This window comes from Protopterus annectens, chromosome 2.part1, assembly GCF_019279795.1.
Source record: "Protopterus annectens isolate FY-2018-M chromosome 2.part1, PAN1.0, whole genome shotgun sequence".
NCBI classification, from domain to species: Eukaryota; Metazoa; Chordata; order Ceratodontiformes; family Protopteridae; genus Protopterus; species Protopterus annectens.
In genome coordinates this window covers 516,258,380-516,278,080 of record NC_056729.1, presented here as the reverse complement: position 1 = coordinate 516,278,080, position 19,701 = coordinate 516,258,380, and the positions used below count along the sequence as shown (strand labels likewise).

The window sequence follows — 19,701 nt, the reverse complement described above, 5'->3', positions numbered from 1 at the left end:
TTATTGAAACTACAGACATCCTTACTGTGTCTCGTGGTTTCTGATCTAATACTAGCGAATCTGAAGAAAACATGCTGCAAGGTACTGACACAGTACTATCGTGCCCACTACAAAGCACGAACATGTAACTGCTGTCCAACCAGGAGGACTTGGTACAGTCTGGAAAGAGAGACTAAATGAGCAAATGGCACTGGAAGACAAAGATCATGATTATGCCATTCCAAGAATCCTTCTTAAAGGAAGATTTAAAAAATGGCCTTTATTTTTTCTAATTAGACTATTAAAATATTATGACAAGTGCATAAACACTGACCTACACATCATTTTCTCATAGGAAAATGCTCCTTTAAGTGGAATTTTATAAAAGACTTAAAACATAATATAATTAGTTCAATGTGGTATTTTGTTCAGAAAACATTTTCTTTCTTTACTTCTTGTTACTAAAAAAAATGAAAAAATATTTCTTAATAATCTCTTTAGGGAAGTACTTAATGTTTCCACATACCAAAGTTTTCAACTCTTCAAAACATTTTAGAATTACTACTTTTCCCTTTAACCATTATCACAATTCACAGATAGGAACAGCAGCTGTAGCAATATAATAATTCATAACATGTCAAACTGCTTAATGACATAATGACTGGAAAATACAACTTCCATTTTGATGTATAATATAAATTAATATTTTAGTTCTTTAAATGCTAATAGATATATAAGCAGTCTTGAAAGGTACTTAACACCAGAACATAGATGTCAACCACTTTTTTGCTTAAAGAATCCAACTTACCCCTATTACAGATATCATTCAGTATATGAAGAATAACTTGAGTGATATAGTCTCTGGACTGGTAAAGGCTTCCCAAAGCCCCTCCATATTCACATGTCAAAATGCAGTTTGGATAAAATAACAGATCAAGCAGATGGCATCCAAAGGCTTTCCACATCATGGAAGAGCACTCTGAAAGGAGCAGCTCCTTCATTTCGAGATCATGCATGTTTTGCCAATATGGAGCATTCTGACAGAATGCTGAGGAATGGCTGCCAGTATCTGTTAGGTCCTCCCATGGTGAAGTGCAATTTTTTTCTCTAAAATATTCTGCTAGTGGCAGCTTATCAGGTTTTGGTTTGTTGAGAATATGGCAACAAAGGGCATTGTTCGATGATATTAGTGTTCTAAGGAACATATCCATAACTTTCACATATTCTTTGTAGTTTTCTCCTAATACATTCTTAATGTCTGTCTGTCTGGATGTTTGCTGGTTGTCCCCTAACTTAGGTCTAAGTAGTTTGGTGTTTATTTCTTTAGTATTCAGCTTTGAAGTACTACTCCTGTTGCACTCCACAAAAGGTACCTTTAGATGCTCCCACTCCAAGTTCAGCATGTTACTATTTTCCAGACTAGACAGTAACATGCTATGTTCAATTAGATATGAATAAAAATGTCTAGCTGTCAGTCTGCCTTTTTGCCTTCCAAAAATGAGCAGCAGTTTCTTTACAGAATACGGTTCTGAAATTCTCTGCTCCAAATCTTGTTTTAGCATGTCTTTTACATAAAATAAATCCTGATTTGATTTATCTCTGCTTAATAACTGATCACATTCCTTAAAGCAGAAAGAAGGATCTATATTTTTGCCTGACAAAACATTATTATATATTTCAATACTCTGAAAGAAATCAACAAATATCTCAGAGGTTGTATCAAGGGGGTTGACATAAGCTAAAATAGAAAGTAAAGTATGTAAGTACTGCTTCATAAGAAAAATAGCTTGACAAGTCAGTAAAGAAGACCATTCTTTTAGGTGTGCTAAACTATTTAGTTCGTTTGGTAACATAGGCCTTAGCCAATTATCATTTTGCATTCTCCAGCACAGGCTCCTCCAATGCCTAATATGAGTGCTTAATTCCTCACAGAGACCTTTTAGATCACTAGCATCTGCACACATAGCTCCTCTTTTGAAATTCTGAGTCAATGTTTTTAAAAGAAGTTGTTTTTTCTGAAGCAACATAGAAATCTTCTTAAGGAAATCAGAAGTGTTTTTCATGCATCTAGTAAAATCACTAGCCAGTTTCAAATGAGCTTGGTACTTCAACGATGCTTGCAGATTCCCAAAATGTTTACTAATCTTAACATATGCAGGATGGTAGCAAAAGTCAATGCCAACAGAAACATCTGGGGAAATTAATTTTGTATAACAGTGCCTAGCACCAGTCACTGGTTGTTGTGCAATAACCAAACATGTTTTGAGTCCTGGGATGCACTGTTCCACCTGGGCCAGTCTAGCAGAAACCAAAACAGTAAGATTATCAGGGCCTATGACAGAGTAATCAGTATCTACTGCCAAGAAATGTTCTTCAGACTTCTGTTTCAGGATCCATTCCAAACCTGGATTTTGGGCACTTCTCAGAAGAGGTTCTCCTTTCTGAGGTGGTTTCGTAAAACTGTACTGTTGTCTATCACCTACAATAAACATACAAAATAATCATTATGAGAAAGGAAGTTAAATTATATGACTTTACAGAAAAGCAGTACAATCAGCCTACATGTGAAGCAAGCATTGCAACCTTTACATTAGTTCAACAAGGACACCCCATCTACTCAAATAAGACTTCTATGTTTCTCCCTTAACAAAAAATAAGTTATGTATTCACCATAATGTTCCATCTGTGTTGCCCATTTTAATTCTTCCTCAACTGATGGTTTTGGATCCAAACTATCGGATCTGACAGCCATTGCAAAAGCTTGTGGCAACTTACAACTTTCAAGCATCTCCCTTACCCAGAATGAACAAACCCAAATTACCTCAGATCTTGTTTGCTAAAGCATAGAAAACAAATTCCTATACCAAAAAGGGCATAAAAAGATAGAAAACCAAAGGTTAGACAAGGCTATATCTGGAGCTTTGTCATGTATGGATTATGCCAATTCTGTCATGCTCACACACTCTTCCAGAAAAATACATACGGAGGGGGTGGTCAGTAGGGAGCTGAGGAAGAATGAAAATGAACACCACAGATGGAACGTGATGGTGAGTATATAACTTCTTTATCTGATGTTGTCAATTTTCATTCTGTCCTCAGCTACCTAAATCCCAAGGTGGACTCAAAGCAGGATATTCCTAAACACCATTGAGCCAAATGATGATCTACCTCAGGATACCAGATTCACTTTGTAATGAGTGATGAACATATGAGCAGAGGCCCAAGTCGCTGCTGCACATGTTTCATCCATGGAAGCCCTTGAATGAAAAACTGAGGAAGTTGCTATGGATCTGGTTGAACAAGCACAAACTTGACTAGGTAAAGAAATATCCAATTTGTTGTAAACAAAGGAAATGCAGCCAGTAAATCATCTGGCGAGAGTCATTTTGGATAATGGTTTACCCAGTTTAATATCAGCTAATGAAACAAATTACTGGTCTGTAGTGCTGATGTCCTTTGTTCTGAGTAAATAATAAACACGGTTGCCTAGGAACATCCAATAAAAGTAACAAAAACACCAAATCCCATGGATGTATGAAGCACAAATCCAAACAAAAAATATCCAAAGACAACCACGCAGTGAAGAAATATCTATTTATTTAGCACTTTCGACAAAAGTCTTCATCAGAATAAAAAAAATCCTTGCCATCCACACTTAAATACACACTTCAATTAACATATGCAATGAAAATTTCATTAAAATCAGAGAGCATCTCAAAATTCACACATCACCCTGCACAGATAACATTTACAAAAGCATTTATAAAAACATTTAATACATACAGTTTCATTTAAACTAGGCTTTTTATCAGAAAAAGAGAAAATTAGGAACTAGAATTAAAGAACATCTATATGCTAGAATAAGTAAAGACAGTAATAATGCATTTTATAAGCATACTTTAACATGTGATGTTTACAAGAAATATTTGTTTTCTGTATTAGAAACAGTGCCTAAACATTTGTGTGGGGTGATTACAAGAAATCTGTATTAAAAAGGGAGACTTTATGGCAATTAAAATTACAGGCTGATAAAAAGTTTTTTATTCTGATAAAGACTTGGGTCGAAAGCGCTAAATAAATAGATATTTCTTCACTGCATGGTTGCCTTTGGATGTTTTTGGTTTGGAAATATATTCGCCTTTGTTAGAAAAATTTGGAAAGAAAACTGGTACATTGATGGACTGATTAATGCTAGATTCTGAAACTATTCTTGGAAAAAAAAAAGGATGTATTAGTTCATAATGCAACTCTATCTTTACAAAAACTAAGATATGGAGGTTTCACAGATGAGGCTTGAATTTCTGAAAGACGTCTGGCTGACGTAATGGCCACAAAAAAAAAAAAAAGTTATGTACTCACCATACCGTTCCATCTGTGTTGTCCATTTTCAATTCCATCTCACTGATGGGTTTGGATCAGCTTCCTCAGATCCAATTTGACCGCTACACAAGTTTGTGGCAATCCTGAACTCTCAGGCTTTACCCTTTCCCAGAATGCACCACCCTCATTACCTCAGATCTTGTTTGCAGACCATAGAAAGACATAGCATATGTAACTTTATGGAAAGCTTAAGGAGTAGTACAGTGGTGGAAGGAAGGACTAAGCATATCTAGAGCCATAAATATAAGAGGAATAACCTCAAGGAAGAATATTCCTGAGCACCACTGAGCCAAATGATGCCCTACTCCTAGAAGGCAAGTCCAGTTTGTAACAAGATATGAAGGTATGAGAAGTCCAAGTTACTGCCACACAAATGTCATCCAAGGAGGGTCTTGAATGAAAAGCTGAGGAAGTTGCTAATGATCTTGTACAGCGAGCACTTACTCGGTTTGTGAGAGGAAAGTTTAATTTATTATAAATGAAGGGAATACAGTTAGTTAGCCATTTGGATAGAGAAACTTTAGACACTGATTTACCCACCTTTCCTTCAGCAAGAGAGACAAAACTGGTCTGAATTTCTGAAGTGTTTTGTTCTGTGCAAATAATAGTGTAATTGTCTGTGAATGCAGCAAATACTCTCCTTTACTTGTATAACTTGGGAAGAAAACTGGTAGACAGAGATTGGTTAAGGTTGAGACCTGAATTTCTGAAATTCTTCTGGCAGAGGTAATGGCTACCAAAAACAATGTCTTCCAAGAAAGAAACTTTAGATCGCAAGTACTTGGAGATTAGAAGGGAGGAAGGACTATAGCTTGCAGTACTAAGGTAAAAAATCCCATGGTGAAGTAGGATCTCTAACTGGGGCTCTCAAAAGAAGAGTTCCCTATAGAAATGTCTTACAAAGTTTATGTGATACAAGTGAAGAACCATTCAGGCCAGCATGAAAGTTGGAAATTGCTGCTAGTTAAACTTTGATTGTGGATGAGCTGGCCCCTTGACTAAAGAGCAACACCAAGAATTCCAAGACAGAATGAACAGGAACCACAAAGGGGTCGACTTTATTTTGAAGAGTACAGCAGAGAAGTCTTTTCCATTTGCTACAATACATTTGTCTTGTGAATGGTTTGAGGGAAGATAATAGAATTTGGTGAACAGGGGTAGAAAACATAGGTTGCCTGGCTACTACTGGAAATGGAGAAGCCAAGTTGTCAGCTTGAGGTTTGCAAGGTCTGGATGAGTTGTTCCTGTCGGGTGACAGCAGGTCTGGAGGTGGGTCCAGAATCCAGCAGTGATAGATCAGATGAGGCCAAAGGAAGGGGAACCAAATTTGTCAAGGCCAAAAGGGCGCAATGAGAATCACCTTGCTCTTCAACATGGCAGCTTTCTGTAAGAACTTTGATATTAGAAAAATTGGAGGCTATACATACAGTAACTCGTGGGGCCAACTGGGAATAACAGCATACCTTGGTGACTTCCCCTGTTGGGAGGAATTAGGTCAAAGTAGCTGCTGCACTTGTGTAGAGGAGAGGCAAAAAGATCATAGCAAGGCTGGCACCACGCGAGACAAATCTCTTCCGCTACTTTATGGTTGAGGGACCACTTTTGAGGCAATAGAATGCATCTGCTCAGTTTATCTGCTAGCATGTTGGATTTCTGTGGGGTGTGCATTGCTAAAAGAAAGCAGTTGGAAGAGATTGCCCATTGCCAAACTCTTTGTTTCTCCTTGTCTGTGTGTACTGCAACTGTCCCTGAAGGAAGAGCTTCATGAAAGGCTTGCAACACTAAAAGTAATGCTCTCAATTCTAGAGAACTGACATGCAAATTGGCCTTGCCAGGGGACCATGTGCTTTGGACTATCTTTCCCAGATAATGCCCCCCACCCTGTCTGGAAGCATCCGTGGTCACTACAGCCTTGGGCTGACTAATAACAAATAACCACCCTTGAAGAAGCTGATCCAACTGCATCCACCACATCAATTGTTTCTTGCATGAGTTGGTGATTCTTACTGGAGCAGACAGGAGCAACTGAAGAATGGACTACTGAGATGCCAACATCCACTGAAGAATTCTCATGTGAAACCTTGCCAGAGGTAGAAGGAGAATAGCCACTACCATCAATACCAGCACTGGTAGGAATCAGTGAGATGGGGCTATTGTACTGCAAAGAATTTTGTTTACTTGCAATCTTAAGGTTTGAACCTTGGAGAGAGGCAGAGAGGCTACAGTGGACCTTGTGTCTAGTAGTATTCTGATGAATTCTATGGAGTGAGTTGGTTAAAGCTGATACTTTTTGAAATTTATGGTTATTCCTAGAGAGGCACAAGTTTGAATTACCTCTTTTCTTGCCATGATGAGTTGAGGCCGTGTTGTGGCAGAAATGAGCCAGTCATCAATATAAGGAAACATGCAGAATCCGTGCAGTCTGAAGTGAGCTTCTACCACTGCCATACATTTGGTGAACACCATGGGGGCAGTGGTGAGACCAAAGGGCAACATTCTTTCAACTTTACAAAAAAAAAAAAAGTCCTCTGGAACCCTGATGTCGGGGGCCTCCTCTGCTGCGGGGGCGGTGTCTATCATTTGAACTTCCCTCTTTGCCTCTGGGGGAAGAACCTTCACGTGTGTTCTGGAAATACCCTTCTGATTTTCTGAACCACATCTTTCCACCCACTCAATGACTTCTCAAAAAGGATCTTGGGGGGGATGGAAAAAGTACAGTTGTGTACACTTACCATAAATGTAGATGTTCAAGTGTATTCACTGTTGCAGTCCTAACCAATGGGTTTATCTGGCTCCCGGTAGCTATCGATCGGAGAGAATACCAAGGATAAGTAAAAATTACGTCGGCTGTTGTCGGTTGTAAAGGACGTCAGGGCGTCCAATTCAAAAGGAGGCAGCTGACGTCACTTCAGTCTTTCTTGCCATAACTGTCAAAAGCCCCCAGAAAACAAGGCTTAAACCAAATCTAGCCTGTACCTTAGGAAAAGAGAAAAAGGGGGAAGGAGGGAGGGAAAGCAGGACTGCAACAGTAAATACATTAGAACATCTACATTTATGGTAAGTGTACACAACTGTACTATGTTCATCATGTTTCACTGTTGCAGTACTAACCAATGGGATGATTACCAAAGCCTAGAGAAAAGGGAGGAGGAACCAACAGAATCAAGGACTGGAGATAATGCCCAGCAAAACAGCAGTGGCAAACCCTGCCCTGGCTCTAAAAAACAAAGGCAAATTATAATGCTTTGTGAAAGTGTGAACAGAAGACCATGTGGCAGCCTCCAAAATGTCTTTAGTAGGGACACCCCTTAAAAAGGCTGCAGAAGTGGAAGCTGCTCTAGTTGAGTGGGTCCTAACCCCTTGAGGAGGAACCCTGCCATGAAAGGAATAACAAAAAGTAATACAATGAGCAATCCATTTAGAAATGGTTTGCTTAGAAATAGCCTTGCCCTGGGCTCCAGGGGCAAAGCTGACCAATAGCTGTGCTGATTACCAAAGGTCTTTAGTCCTGTCCAGGTAAAACCTGAGTTGTCTATGCACATCAAGAGAATGTAGGATCCTTTCACCTCTATTTTGAGGATTAGGAAAGAAGGTAGGAAGGTGTATGGACTGATTAAGAGTCAGGCTAGAAACCACCTTAGGCATAAAGGAGGGGTTGGTTCTCAGAGAAAATAAAAGGCTCCACAGCCATCAAAGCATTCAGCTCCGAAACCCTCCTTGCTGAAGTTAAAGCCCAAGAGGAAGGCAGTCTTCCATGAGAGAAACTTTAAATCTGCAGTAGCAGCTGGCTCAAAAGGAGGAAGGGTGAGTTTTTCTAGAACAAAATTAAGATCCCAGGCTGAAGTAGGTTCCCTTCTGGGAGGTTTTAAGTTGCAAGCACCTCTGAGAAACATTTTTATCAGAGAATGAGAGAAAATGGGCTGTTCAAAAGAACAATGAGCAGAAATGGCTGAAGCATGGATCTTGATAGAGGAAAAAGAAAGACCACCCTAAAGCAATTCAGCCAGGTATTCCAAGATCAGAGGAAGGGTAGGCTGAGAAGATTCCCCTCTAGCCTGCATCCAATGAGAGAATCTTTCCCATTTGCCAGCACAGGACTTCCTAGTGCTAGGCCTCCTGGCCTCCCTCAGCACGTCAACCACATGCTGGGAAAGGGAAGAAGAAAAGGATGGAGTCATACAATGAGCCATGCTGCCAAATGGAGAGACTGAAAATGAGGATACAGAATGTTTCCCCCTTCCTGAACCAAAAGATCTGGCTTCAGAGGAAGATGCCAAGGAGGAAATTAGGAGAAACTGAGAAGCAGTGGATACCAGTGCTGTCTGGGACAGTCCGGAGCTATGAAAATAGTCCTTGGTTGTTCGTCCCTGATCTTCAATAATACTCTGGGAAGAAGAGGAGGAAGGCATAAACTGACAGCAGCGTCCAAGGGAAGGACAGAGCATCCACTCTCCAGGCTCTACTGTGATGCTGTCTGGTGCAAAAAAGAGGTAGAAGATGGTTGTCTAGAGAGGAGATGAGATCCACTTGAGGAATGCCCCAACATTGAATGATGCTCTAAAAAACTGCTCTGTTCAGCTGCCACTTGTGAGGATCCAGGGTCTGTCTGCTCAACTGGTCTGCCAAAACATTGAGCCTTCCTGGAAGAAACTGAGCTAGGAGATGCAGGCCCAAGGATGCTGCTATGGACCAAAGACTCATGCTCTGTCTGCACAAGAGGTAAGAATGAGTACCTCCCTGCTTGTTGTTGTACCACATTACTGTGGTGCTGTCTGTCCTAACAAGAAGGGTCCCTGGAGAAAGAAGATGCTTGAAAGCTAGTAAGGCCTGCTGAACTGCCATCAACTCCTTTAAATTTATGTGCAGGTACATCTGCTGGACATTCCAACTTCCTTGTATGCATCTGCCATCCAGGTGAGCTCCCCAGGCATAGTCCGATGTGTCGGTTGTAAGAACTTGAGTAGCCAGGGGTGGGTGAAAAGGCATGCCTTTGTTCTGTAGACAGGCTCCTGCCCACCATAGAAACTCTGTCCGTAGATATGGAAGCACAGGAATTATCATATCCAGGTCCTGTGTGTGTTGACACCAAGTGTTCTTGAGGTACCATTGCAATTTCCTCATATGCAGTTTTGCATATGGAATCATGAAAATGCAAGAGGCCATTAATCCCAGAGCTTGCAAGTATTTCCTTGCAGGGAGCTGGGAGAGGCTTGCCAAGTCCTTCAAGTAAACTGAAAGAGTTGTCTGCTTCTCCTGGGTGAGATATACCATCTAGGTGGCTGTGTTCAGACTCGCTCCAAGGAATGTTATCTCGTTGGATGGCACCATTTTTGATTTTTCCATGTTGAGAGTGTAACCCAGGGTTGAGAGAAGAGTCTTTACCAATTCTAGATCCTTTAACAGCTGTTCCTGAGAATTTGCTTGAATTAGACAACCGTCCAAGTATGGATAAATTTGAATTTTCTTTTGGCTGCAAAAAGCAATGAATGGAGCCAAGCACTTTGTGAAAACTCTGGGAGCAGTAGATAAGCCAAAGGGCAGCGCAGAGAACTGATCATGTTGCTTGACCACCCTGAAACTAAGGTACTGCCTGCAACTTTCCCTGATAGGGATGTGCAGATAAGCTTCTTTGCGATCTAATGTTACCAGCCAGGAATCCTTTTCTAACATTGGCAGCAACTGATGCAGAGTGAGCATTTTGAACTTTGGAATGATCAAGAAAGAGCTCAGAATGGATAGATCTAGGATAGGACTCCAGGTGCCTTCTTTTTTTGGAACTAGAAAAAGTCTGGAATAGAAACCTTGACCTACCTGCTGAGCAAGAACTGATTCTATTGCTCCCAGATGTAACAGAGACAAAATTTGCTTTTCTACTTCTGCCCTTTGGTTTGGAGGAGCATCCGGGAATTCTTTGGGTACTGGAAAGGTGTGGAAAGAAAATTTGTGCCCTAGGGATACCATTCTGAGTACCCATTTGTCGTCCGTGATGGTGGCCCAGACATTTGTAAAAAGGGCCAACTTTCCCCCAAAGGACTCTCTGGGCAGGCAAGAACAGGCAGAAGTTGGACAGAGTCATTGAAAATGTTTAGATTGAGATGCAGGCTTAGAACTTCCCACCTTGGAAGAGGAAGCTTGCCAACGCTCAGACCTTTGAGGGGTAGCCACCTGTCCCCTAGAAGATTTGTAACCTCTAGTCCTAGAACGGCTCGGTCTGCTGGTGTCAGGGAAGTTCAACTCTTAGAAGAGTAATTCCTGCTAAAGCAAGGAGGCTGAATTTGCAGACAGTCTAACTGTCTGCATAGACTTGGCCTTGTCTTACATCTTCTTGAGGACTTCCTCTGCTTTGCTGCCAAAAAGAATGTCCTTATGCAAAGGTACGTCTAAAAGCTTAGCCTTAACAGGCTCTGGTAGGGACTGCTCCCTGAGCCAAGCGTGCCTTCTAATAACAAAGCCAGTAGCTGTAGCCCTACAGGAGGCTTCTAGAATGCCAAAACCACAATATAATGAATGTTTATTGACTATGCTGGCAGAATTCAGCAAATCCTGCATATCCTTACTCTCTGCCAACTGAGGCACACCTGCTATCCTAGACTTAATAGCTTCCAAGGTGTGCTGCTGGTACTTCAGCACATGAAAAACACAATTAGTAGACCTAATAGCAAGAGTGGCAGAGGTATAGAAATTTTTACCCCACCTATCTAGGTTCCTGGATTCCCTGTCAGAAGGGACAGGATTTTTAGTAAAAGTGGCCTTAACTCCTTTAGGGCCTTGAGAAATAACCTCTGGATCAGCCAATGGATTCCTGGAAAGAAAAAAATGAGAATCAGGGACACTATAGTACCTGTCAGGTTTCCTGGGAGCAGGAGGAACCGAATTTGGAGTCAAGGAATTTTCCAGAAAAACATCATCAGCCACTTCCAACACAGGTGGAATAGCCAAAGGCTTATGCTAAGGCAAATCCAAAAATTCCCTAATCCTCTTCTTAGAAAGGGGATAATCCTGACTTTCCCATTTAAAATGTTCCCTGAGAGTATTTACAGTATCACCAAAAGAGAAATCTTCTGGAGGAGAAGCAGAAGGGATGGACTCCTCTGCGTCTGAATCCTCAAAAAGAGAGAAAGCTTGAGAAACAACTTCTTCATCAACAGAAATGCTTTAAGTATCAGAACCTGAAAAGGACAAAGCCTCAGGAGAGTCTCCCTACCTCTTTTAGAAGGAGGAGGCTGTGAACCCCTAATAAGAGTCAAAAGGTCATCAGTCATTTTAACCATTTGAGAATGAGGGGAACGAGAGGAAACTGGGGCCTGCTTCTTCACAGGCTTATGACTTGAAGATTTACCTGCAAGTCTAAAGGACTAGGGAGGCCTGGCAAATGCTGAAGTTGTAGCCGAAGTCATCGGTATGAGCTTGCTGTCTGAACGAAGAACACAGGTCTCAAATACCAGAGTCAGCTTTGCGGCTCCAGATCCAGCTGAAGAGGCAACAGGCAGAAGGTCAGAAGACAAAATGAATGCCGGAGGCCTGGGGGCCTCTAAAATGATCTCAACCGAGGCCTGCAGTTGAAAATCTGCGGGCTGCAAAGGCACCTCACTGGCTACTGCATGACTAACGACCAACCTAACATCATCCGAGGACTTGACCTTCGGAAGCCTGTCGCGGTCCTTATCTTTAAGCTTCTTGGAGATATCCGAAGCCTGAAGACCAGCAGACGCCATACCGACAAACTTGGGCCAAATTCCAAAATGCTTAGCTAAAAGCTTAGCCCGATGACGAATAGTATGCAGATTAAAGGAAGCACAAAGATCACAATTAGGAACGTCGTGGTCAAGACAAACAAATAATACAATAGGAATGAAAATCTCTAAGGGGAATCTGCTTTCCACAGGTAAGACAATTACTAACCTTTTCTGACATTCGTTAAGGCAAGAAAAGAGGATCCCCAACAGGGTACTTAGCTGTAGTTGACTTCAACTTTGTAGTCGGAAACAAAAAAGGTAAACTGCCGACTGGCATTCGTGTAAGAAATGCTTCTGCATTGGGCTCCGTGGCAAGGAAGACTGAGGAAGTGACATAGGCTGCCTTCTTTTGTATCGGACGTCCTTTACAAACGACAACAGCCAAAGTAATTTTTACTTACCTTTGGTATTCTGGCCGATCGAGGGCTACCGGGAGCCGAATAACCCATTGGTTAGGACTGCAACAGTGAAACACGAACATCATATGCCCATGACAGAAATGGTCTTCCTGTCCTTCTCATGCCTTACTTTGGGGCCAAAAAGAAAGGATCCATCAAAGGGAGCATTGACAAATGTAGACTTAAAATACTCCACAAAATCGCATAAACGCATCCAGGCATGTCTCCTAATGGCTATGCCTGACCGACTGCTATTGAGGTTCCTTCCGCCATGTTGGAAATAAGCCCCATAGAGGAACTGGATATGGATTGTAGGGTCGCCAGCTAAGAAGTGATGGAATCTTTCATATCTTCAGACATGAATCCTGCGAAGGTACCTGACAGCTCCTTGATCAGATCTCTCTGAAGCCTAGTAAAGTGTGCCAAGTTGTTCAGAGACCTTAAGGCAAAGGTCACTGAAGCATAAACATGCTTCCCAAGCCTGTCCATTGCTCACAAATCCTTGTCCAGGGAATGGACAGAGGCACTCTCATCAGCGAGTTCCTTTTTGGTGGCTGCCTCCGCAACTATGGCATCAACCAGTGAACCTTTGGACCAAAAGGGCTTGGTTTCTGGTGAGGACATGATCTTGTCTGGTTTCTTTGGGACGGGCTCAATGGTGTTAGGCTCTTTCCAGGCCCACTGCAAGACTAATTTCAGGAGCTTGTCAGTAGGCGGGAAAACCCAGGAAGTAGAGGGGCCGGTATCAAAAGCCTCCAGTAATACAAATTCTTCCAAAGAAGGGTTGACGGACTTCCAGCCACGTCTCTATTTCAACATCTCCAGAATGCCTCCAAATGAGACTTCTTCATGAGGTGACCATGAGGACCCCTCACTCTCATCAACATCTGTGTGACTTTTCAGAGGAATCAATATTCTTCCTCTTTGCATGACATCTTCTTAGGGACTTCCTTGGTGGGAGACTCCAGGGAAGTTTCAGAATAGGTGGGACCACCCTAGCATGAAGTCTGGGGTTTTGGTAATGGCTGTCCCAGTAGAGAAGTTAGTTGATTCTCATGGTGCAGAGACAGGGGGAGCAGAAGACATAGGACCCAAAGGGGAAGGCATCGTCTGAGTCTGAGGTTCAGACAAAGCTCCCTCCAGCACCCTAAAAGTAGCAGACCATTCCAGAGAGGGGTAAAGACTTGGATCTGAAAAAAATAATCCTCTGGTCAGTAGTATCTCTCCGCTCCAAGGCTGAAGTCAGATGGAAACTGACCATTGCTCAGGCACCAAGATGTAGAAAGGGCTCTGAAGTTATCGGAGATGAATACAGCACCTCAGATCCAACGGAACAGAAATGGGTCCAAGAGCTCTCCAGATCCGACTGGATTGAACAGCTCAGAGCAAATCTCAAATCCAGGATGGTAAGATCCTTGTTTCCGAGGTAAATGGAGACAGACGACTCAGATCCAATTGACTCTGAGACCTGGGCTGGAGTCAGAGGAGGAACTGCCAGATGAGGGGTTTCTGATACTAGGGCTTCCTAACCCGACTGGGTTGGACCTGAAAAAGGGACAGATTGGCTCTGCGCGGAGAACAACTTTATCACAGCCTCTCTACATCTTCTTCACTGAGGATTCTGGATGAATGGGTAGACAGAGCAGATGGGGATTTAGATCCTTCTAAAAAGGGAGATGGCATCTTCTATGAAAAAGGATCCATCGAAGGTGAATACCTTGTTCTGGGTAAGGTGGAGGTAAGATCAGAGGTCTTTGGATCCAATGATTCCTGTTTTTTTGGAAACTTTGGATCCAAAGAAACCGTTGTATCCAAAGGGGGAGTGTTTTGACTTTGTTGGATCTGACAACAGCTGGATACAAGAATTTAGGCTTATTCTTCATAGGATCTGAACTAAATGGAGGATCTGAGGAAGCCTTTTTACAGATTTTTCTGATCCAGATGAAGCAGAAGAGGAGCTGGGAGAGGTACGAGCTACCTTTTTAACTTTTTCTCCCCCTTTTTCTTTAGCTTGTCCAGATATGGCATCAAAGGATGAGGGTAGAAGTCCTTTTAGTATTCATTTATTTCTGCAATCTGACAACGCTCTGGGGTTAAACTTGTGGCTGATCGCACAACTTTCTTGAAGATAATAAGGGGCTTAGGCAGAAAACACACAAACTGTGAGAGTCCGAGTGTGTAATCTACTGTCCACATTTTTGACATTTTAAGTCCTGCAAGGCTTTTCCCTTTGACGGTCTTGGCTTTAAACTCCAATAAACACAAACAGTACTTACATCAAAACAGCGCAATAACAAGAAGAAATTTTATTTTTTTTATATATAAAGGAGGAAAGAAAGAACTAGAAAAAGAAAATTAGAATAATAATGACAGTAAGTAAAAAATTAAGCTACTTAACTGATCGCTCAAGAGATTAGAAAACCACGTCTTATTGCTGGAGCAGTAAACGAGATCGGAGGTAATATGGGGGGGGTGCATTCTGGGTAAGAGTTCAGGATTTCCACAAGCTTGTATACCGGCCGAGTCGGATCCAAGGGATTAGATCCAAACCTGTCAGTGAGGCGGAAATTAAAATCAACAACATCAGATACAATGTTTTCCAAGAAAGGAATTTAAGATTGCAGTTATGCGCTGGTTCAAATGGTGGGTGAATCAGGGCTAACAGTAACAAAGTTAGATCCAATGGTGGATTAGGATGTTTAAACAGGGCTTTTAAAGTGTGCCTCTTCTTAAATAGGTTTTACAAAGCTTGAGAAGCAAGAGAGGAACCATCCAATCCAATATGGAAATTAGAAATTAATGCCAACTGACCTTTACTTGTTGAAGAACTAGCTTCTTGATTAAAAAGAAGCATCAAGAAAATAAGAATATTATGAAACAGAGCAAAAAAGATTCCACACCATTTTGAAATGCCCAGTGTACAAATCTTTTCCATTTACTAGTATGAAGTTTCCTTGTAGATGGTTTAAGGGAAGATAAAACCTGTTGGACAGGAGATGAGGGCATACGTTGTCTGGCTATTACTGGAAATCGAGAAACCAAGCTGTCAGTTTGAGACTGGGGAGGTCTGGGTGGATCATGTCTGTGGGGTGAGACAGCAGATCTAGAGCTATGTCCAGAATCCAAGGCTGATGAACTAAATGAGGCCATAGAAAGGGAAACCAAATCTATTGAGGTCAAAATAGTGCAATGAGAATGACTTTGGTCTTCAAACTGCCAGCTATCTGTAGAAACTCTGGAATCAAAGGGATTTTGGGATAAGCATAAAGTAAACCTGGGGGCCAATCATGGAGAAGAGCATCCTTAAGTAGCTGCTGCACTTGTTGTTTAAGGGAGATGCACAGAGATCGCAGAATGGCTGGCCCTGCTGATAGGGAATCAGTTCCACTATGTTCTTGTGCACGGACCATTCATGATGTAAGAGTATATACCTGCTCAGTCAAACGCATTGGACTTTTGCAGAATATGCGTTGCTATAAGAAATTGGTTGGAAGAGATTGCCCATTGCCAAACACTGACCATTTCTCAGCACAAGGGGTAAGATCTGGTTTTTCCTTGTTTGTTGATGTAGGGAGAGCATTCGGAAAGGCCTGCAACACTAAAAGCATGGCTCTCAACTCGAGGACACCGATATGCAAAAGGACCTCTTCAGGGGACCATGTGCCTTGGACTCTCTTTCCCTGGTAATGCCCCCCACCCTAGCTGGGAAGCATCCGAGGTCACAGTGGTGTTGGGCTGAGGGGGAATGAACAAACACCAAAAAATGAATGGCCAGCACAATAAATGAGAGAATAAAGAACAAAATGTTTATTAACAAAACATACTGGTTTTGGCTACAAGCCTTCTTCAGTGTAATAACATTTGTTATAATCAAAATACTTTTTTAAATGTATGGGGCAAAAATCACTTCATGAATAATTTAACACATGATATTTAAAGATACACAATATGTTTGAGCTTACGATGTAAGAACAACTTATGATCACATAAAATGTGATTCCTACAGACAATATAATATTAGGCTGTGGTAATAATGTCATATAAAAATATTATATAAAGAATATTTAATTGGTTGTGAACTAAAAGATTTTACTAAAGATGTTCATTTAAACCAAGTGAAAAAAGATCACCAAGTTTAATAATCCATGTACGTTCTTTTTTGTTCAGAATATTGTGCCAACCGCCTTTCATATTTCTATTCCCCCATAATTTTATCAATAATAGTGAATTTGAAACTTGCTGTTGGATGCTGTACAGAGTTGCTTGTACAGAGCATTCAAGATGTTTTTGTTTCTAATGCCCCTCAAATGTTCAGATATACACAATATGAGTGGTCAAGAAGTTTGGCCGACATAAAAGGCTGAACAAGTACAGGTTGCAAGATATATAATCCAATCAGAACTGCAATTTGCAAAAATATTAATATGAAAAATTTTTGAAGTATTTCTACTAGAAAATTCCTTGGTTTTGTTAATATACCTCCAAAAAGTACAGTGACCAAAAGGAATACAACCATATAGAGCCCCACCTTCCAGTGTACTTTGAAGTGCAACAGATCTTGAATTGTGTTTATAATGATTCAAAAAAGCCCCTAGAGGAATTCCTCTCCTGAATGAAAAATTACACTTATCCCCCAGCATACTCAAAAGATGTCCATCCGCCATTAAAATGTTCCAATGTTTGTGGATCAAACTAATAAACCTATGTGTATTACATGCATAAGTTGTAGTAAATCTAATGGCATCATTATTGTCTCTGTTGTGCTTCTGATATTGTAATAAATTATTCCTATCCTGGATATGTGCTAATGTACTACCCTGAATGACTTTATGTCGATTATAACCCGTGACAACATCTAGTTATAAGGTCTTGCCTCTGACTTTCAAAGGCCTTTATATTACAGCATACATTGCATATCCTAAAAAATTAAGATTTAGGAATATTGTATATGATGTGTTTCAGGTGGCAACTCAAAGCAAGAAGCAGGCTATTAGAGCTGGATTGTTTCCTATAAACATCACTAGATACAGTACAATCATCTAGATGGGTTATTAGGACATCCAAAAAGGAGACAATTTGTATCATAATGACCTGTAAATTCTATACCCCACTTGTTTTCATTAAGATAACCAACAAATTCTTTGAGATATCCTGGGTCAGTTCTCCAAATGAGCCAACAATCGTCAAGATTCTCCAAATATCAGTTTCATCTAGAAATAGGTTGTGGTCATGAGCATAGATAATTTGTTGTTCCAGATAACCCATAAATAAATCAGCATAGATGGGTGCAAAAGATGCACCAATTACAGTACCCTTTACTTGTACGTAACACGTCATCAAAATAGAACACATTTTTAGTTAACACATGCTCCAATAAGCATACCAAAAAAGTATTGAATCCAGGACTGTAAAAGGGAATTTTATCCAACCAGTACTGTAAGGCAGTCAAACCTGCCCAATGGGGTATACTCGTATATAATGATTTAACATCTAGCGGGCACATGATCCATCCTGCTTCTAATTGAGAGTCCAAAATGATATTCAAGAATTGGGTGGTATCTTGAATTCTGGTTCTAACACTTATAAGTAGGGGCTTCAAATAAACAGAAAGGCAGACAGTGGTTCAGTCAAAGATCCATGACTAGATACTATTGGTCTATCCGGTGGTACCTGTTGGTTTTTGTGTATTTCTGGGAGCAAATATAAACTGAGGTAAGGGATCTGTAACAGTTAAATGCCTTAAAGTTTGTTTATTGATTATGCCTTCACTTAAAGCTAACTGTAGAAAACTTATAAATTTCTTGTTTAAACTTTTAAATAGGATCAATGACCACAATGATGTAAAACCTACCATCAGAAAGTTGTTTATCCACTTCAGCCAAATACATGGACCGATCTGGGACAACAACTGAACCACCCTTGTCAGCTGGAATAATGTCTACATTTTTGTTGTGCCGAAGATCATCAAGTGCATGATTTTCACAAACTTTAAATTATGCCACCCTTGTGTAGTATATAAATCAGAGGAAAAATGCAGATCTTTGAGAATGCATTTTTGAAAAATCTCTATATGTTTGTTAACTGGAGGAATAAATGTAGACTTATGAAATCTAAAGCTGGATTGTGAGTCAAAGACTGCTGCAGGTTTTTCAAAAAACAGTTTCAGATTTAAATTCCTGCAAAATGATAATACATCATTAAAGTCTTGTTCAGCCACAACAAAACCTGGTACAAAATTCAGACCCTTGTTGAGTAGTTTTATCTCGGCATCGAACAAATTGACCAAGGAGATATTATGTATATTGCCAAGTCCCAGTAAAGTACAGTTGTGTACCTACCATAAATGTAGATGTTTGAGTGTATTCACTTGTTGCAGTCATTACTCTTGGGTTATCCTGCTGGCAGGCTACCTTCAGTCGGCCAGAATTCCAAAGTCTAGGTCCGGCGTCGGTTGGTGTCGCCTCTTCCCTGACATCAGTGTGCCAGGGGTATAAAAGATGCAGCCGACACCATTTTCTTCAGTTTTTCTTGCCCCAGATGTCAGGTGCCCCCAAATTGGTAGGCTGAAAAATATGCCAATAAAAATGCATGCACAAAAATAACATTTCCTTCATCTACAAGCAAATACACCAAAAAGGTTGTATAGGATAGAGAAGTGCAGATAAGTCCCAGCAAAGAGAAGGGGGATGGTGGGTGGGTAACCTGGACTGCAACAGTGAATACACTCTAACATCTACATTTATGGTAGGTACACAACTGTACTATGTTCATCGTGTTTCACTGTTGCAGTCATTACTCTTGGGTTGAATCCTAAAGCTGAGGATGGGTGGCTGGGCTAAATAGCATTAGGAGAGGCTATGAGGCCCTGCAGAACTGCAGTAGCAAAGCCTGCTCTGGACTTAGAGTAAAGAGGTAAGTGATAGTGCTTTGTGAAGGTGTGCACTGAACTCCAAGTTGCAGCCTCTAAGCAATATTTGGTTGGTAGTCCTCTAAGGAAGGCTGCTGCTCTGGTGGAATGAGGCCTAATGCCCTTAGGCACTGATTTGCCATGTTGAAAATAGCAGAAACGGATGCAATGGCCTATCCATTTAGAAATAGTCTGTTTTTGAGATAGCCTTTCCTTGTGATCCTGCAGCATATGACACAAAGTTGCTCAGTCTTTCTGAAAGCTTTAGTTCTGTTCAAGTAGAAGCGTAACTGCCTGTGTA

At 41.0% G+C, this 19,701-nt stretch overlaps 1 protein-coding gene across 1 annotated transcript in view; it reads right to left on the bottom strand.

Moving 5' to 3' along the window:
- Positions 1–267: 267 nt before the first annotated feature.
- Positions 268–19,701, bottom strand: part of LOC122794131 — a 310,734-nt gene continuing 291,300 nt past the window's right edge. The window contains exon 4 of the mRNA XM_044062312.1: positions 268–2,458. Within this exon, the coding sequence (XP_043918247.1) occupies positions 702–2,458 (1,757 nt within the window). The 3' untranslated portion in view covers positions 268–701. The remainder of the gene's footprint in view (positions 2,459–19,701) is intronic.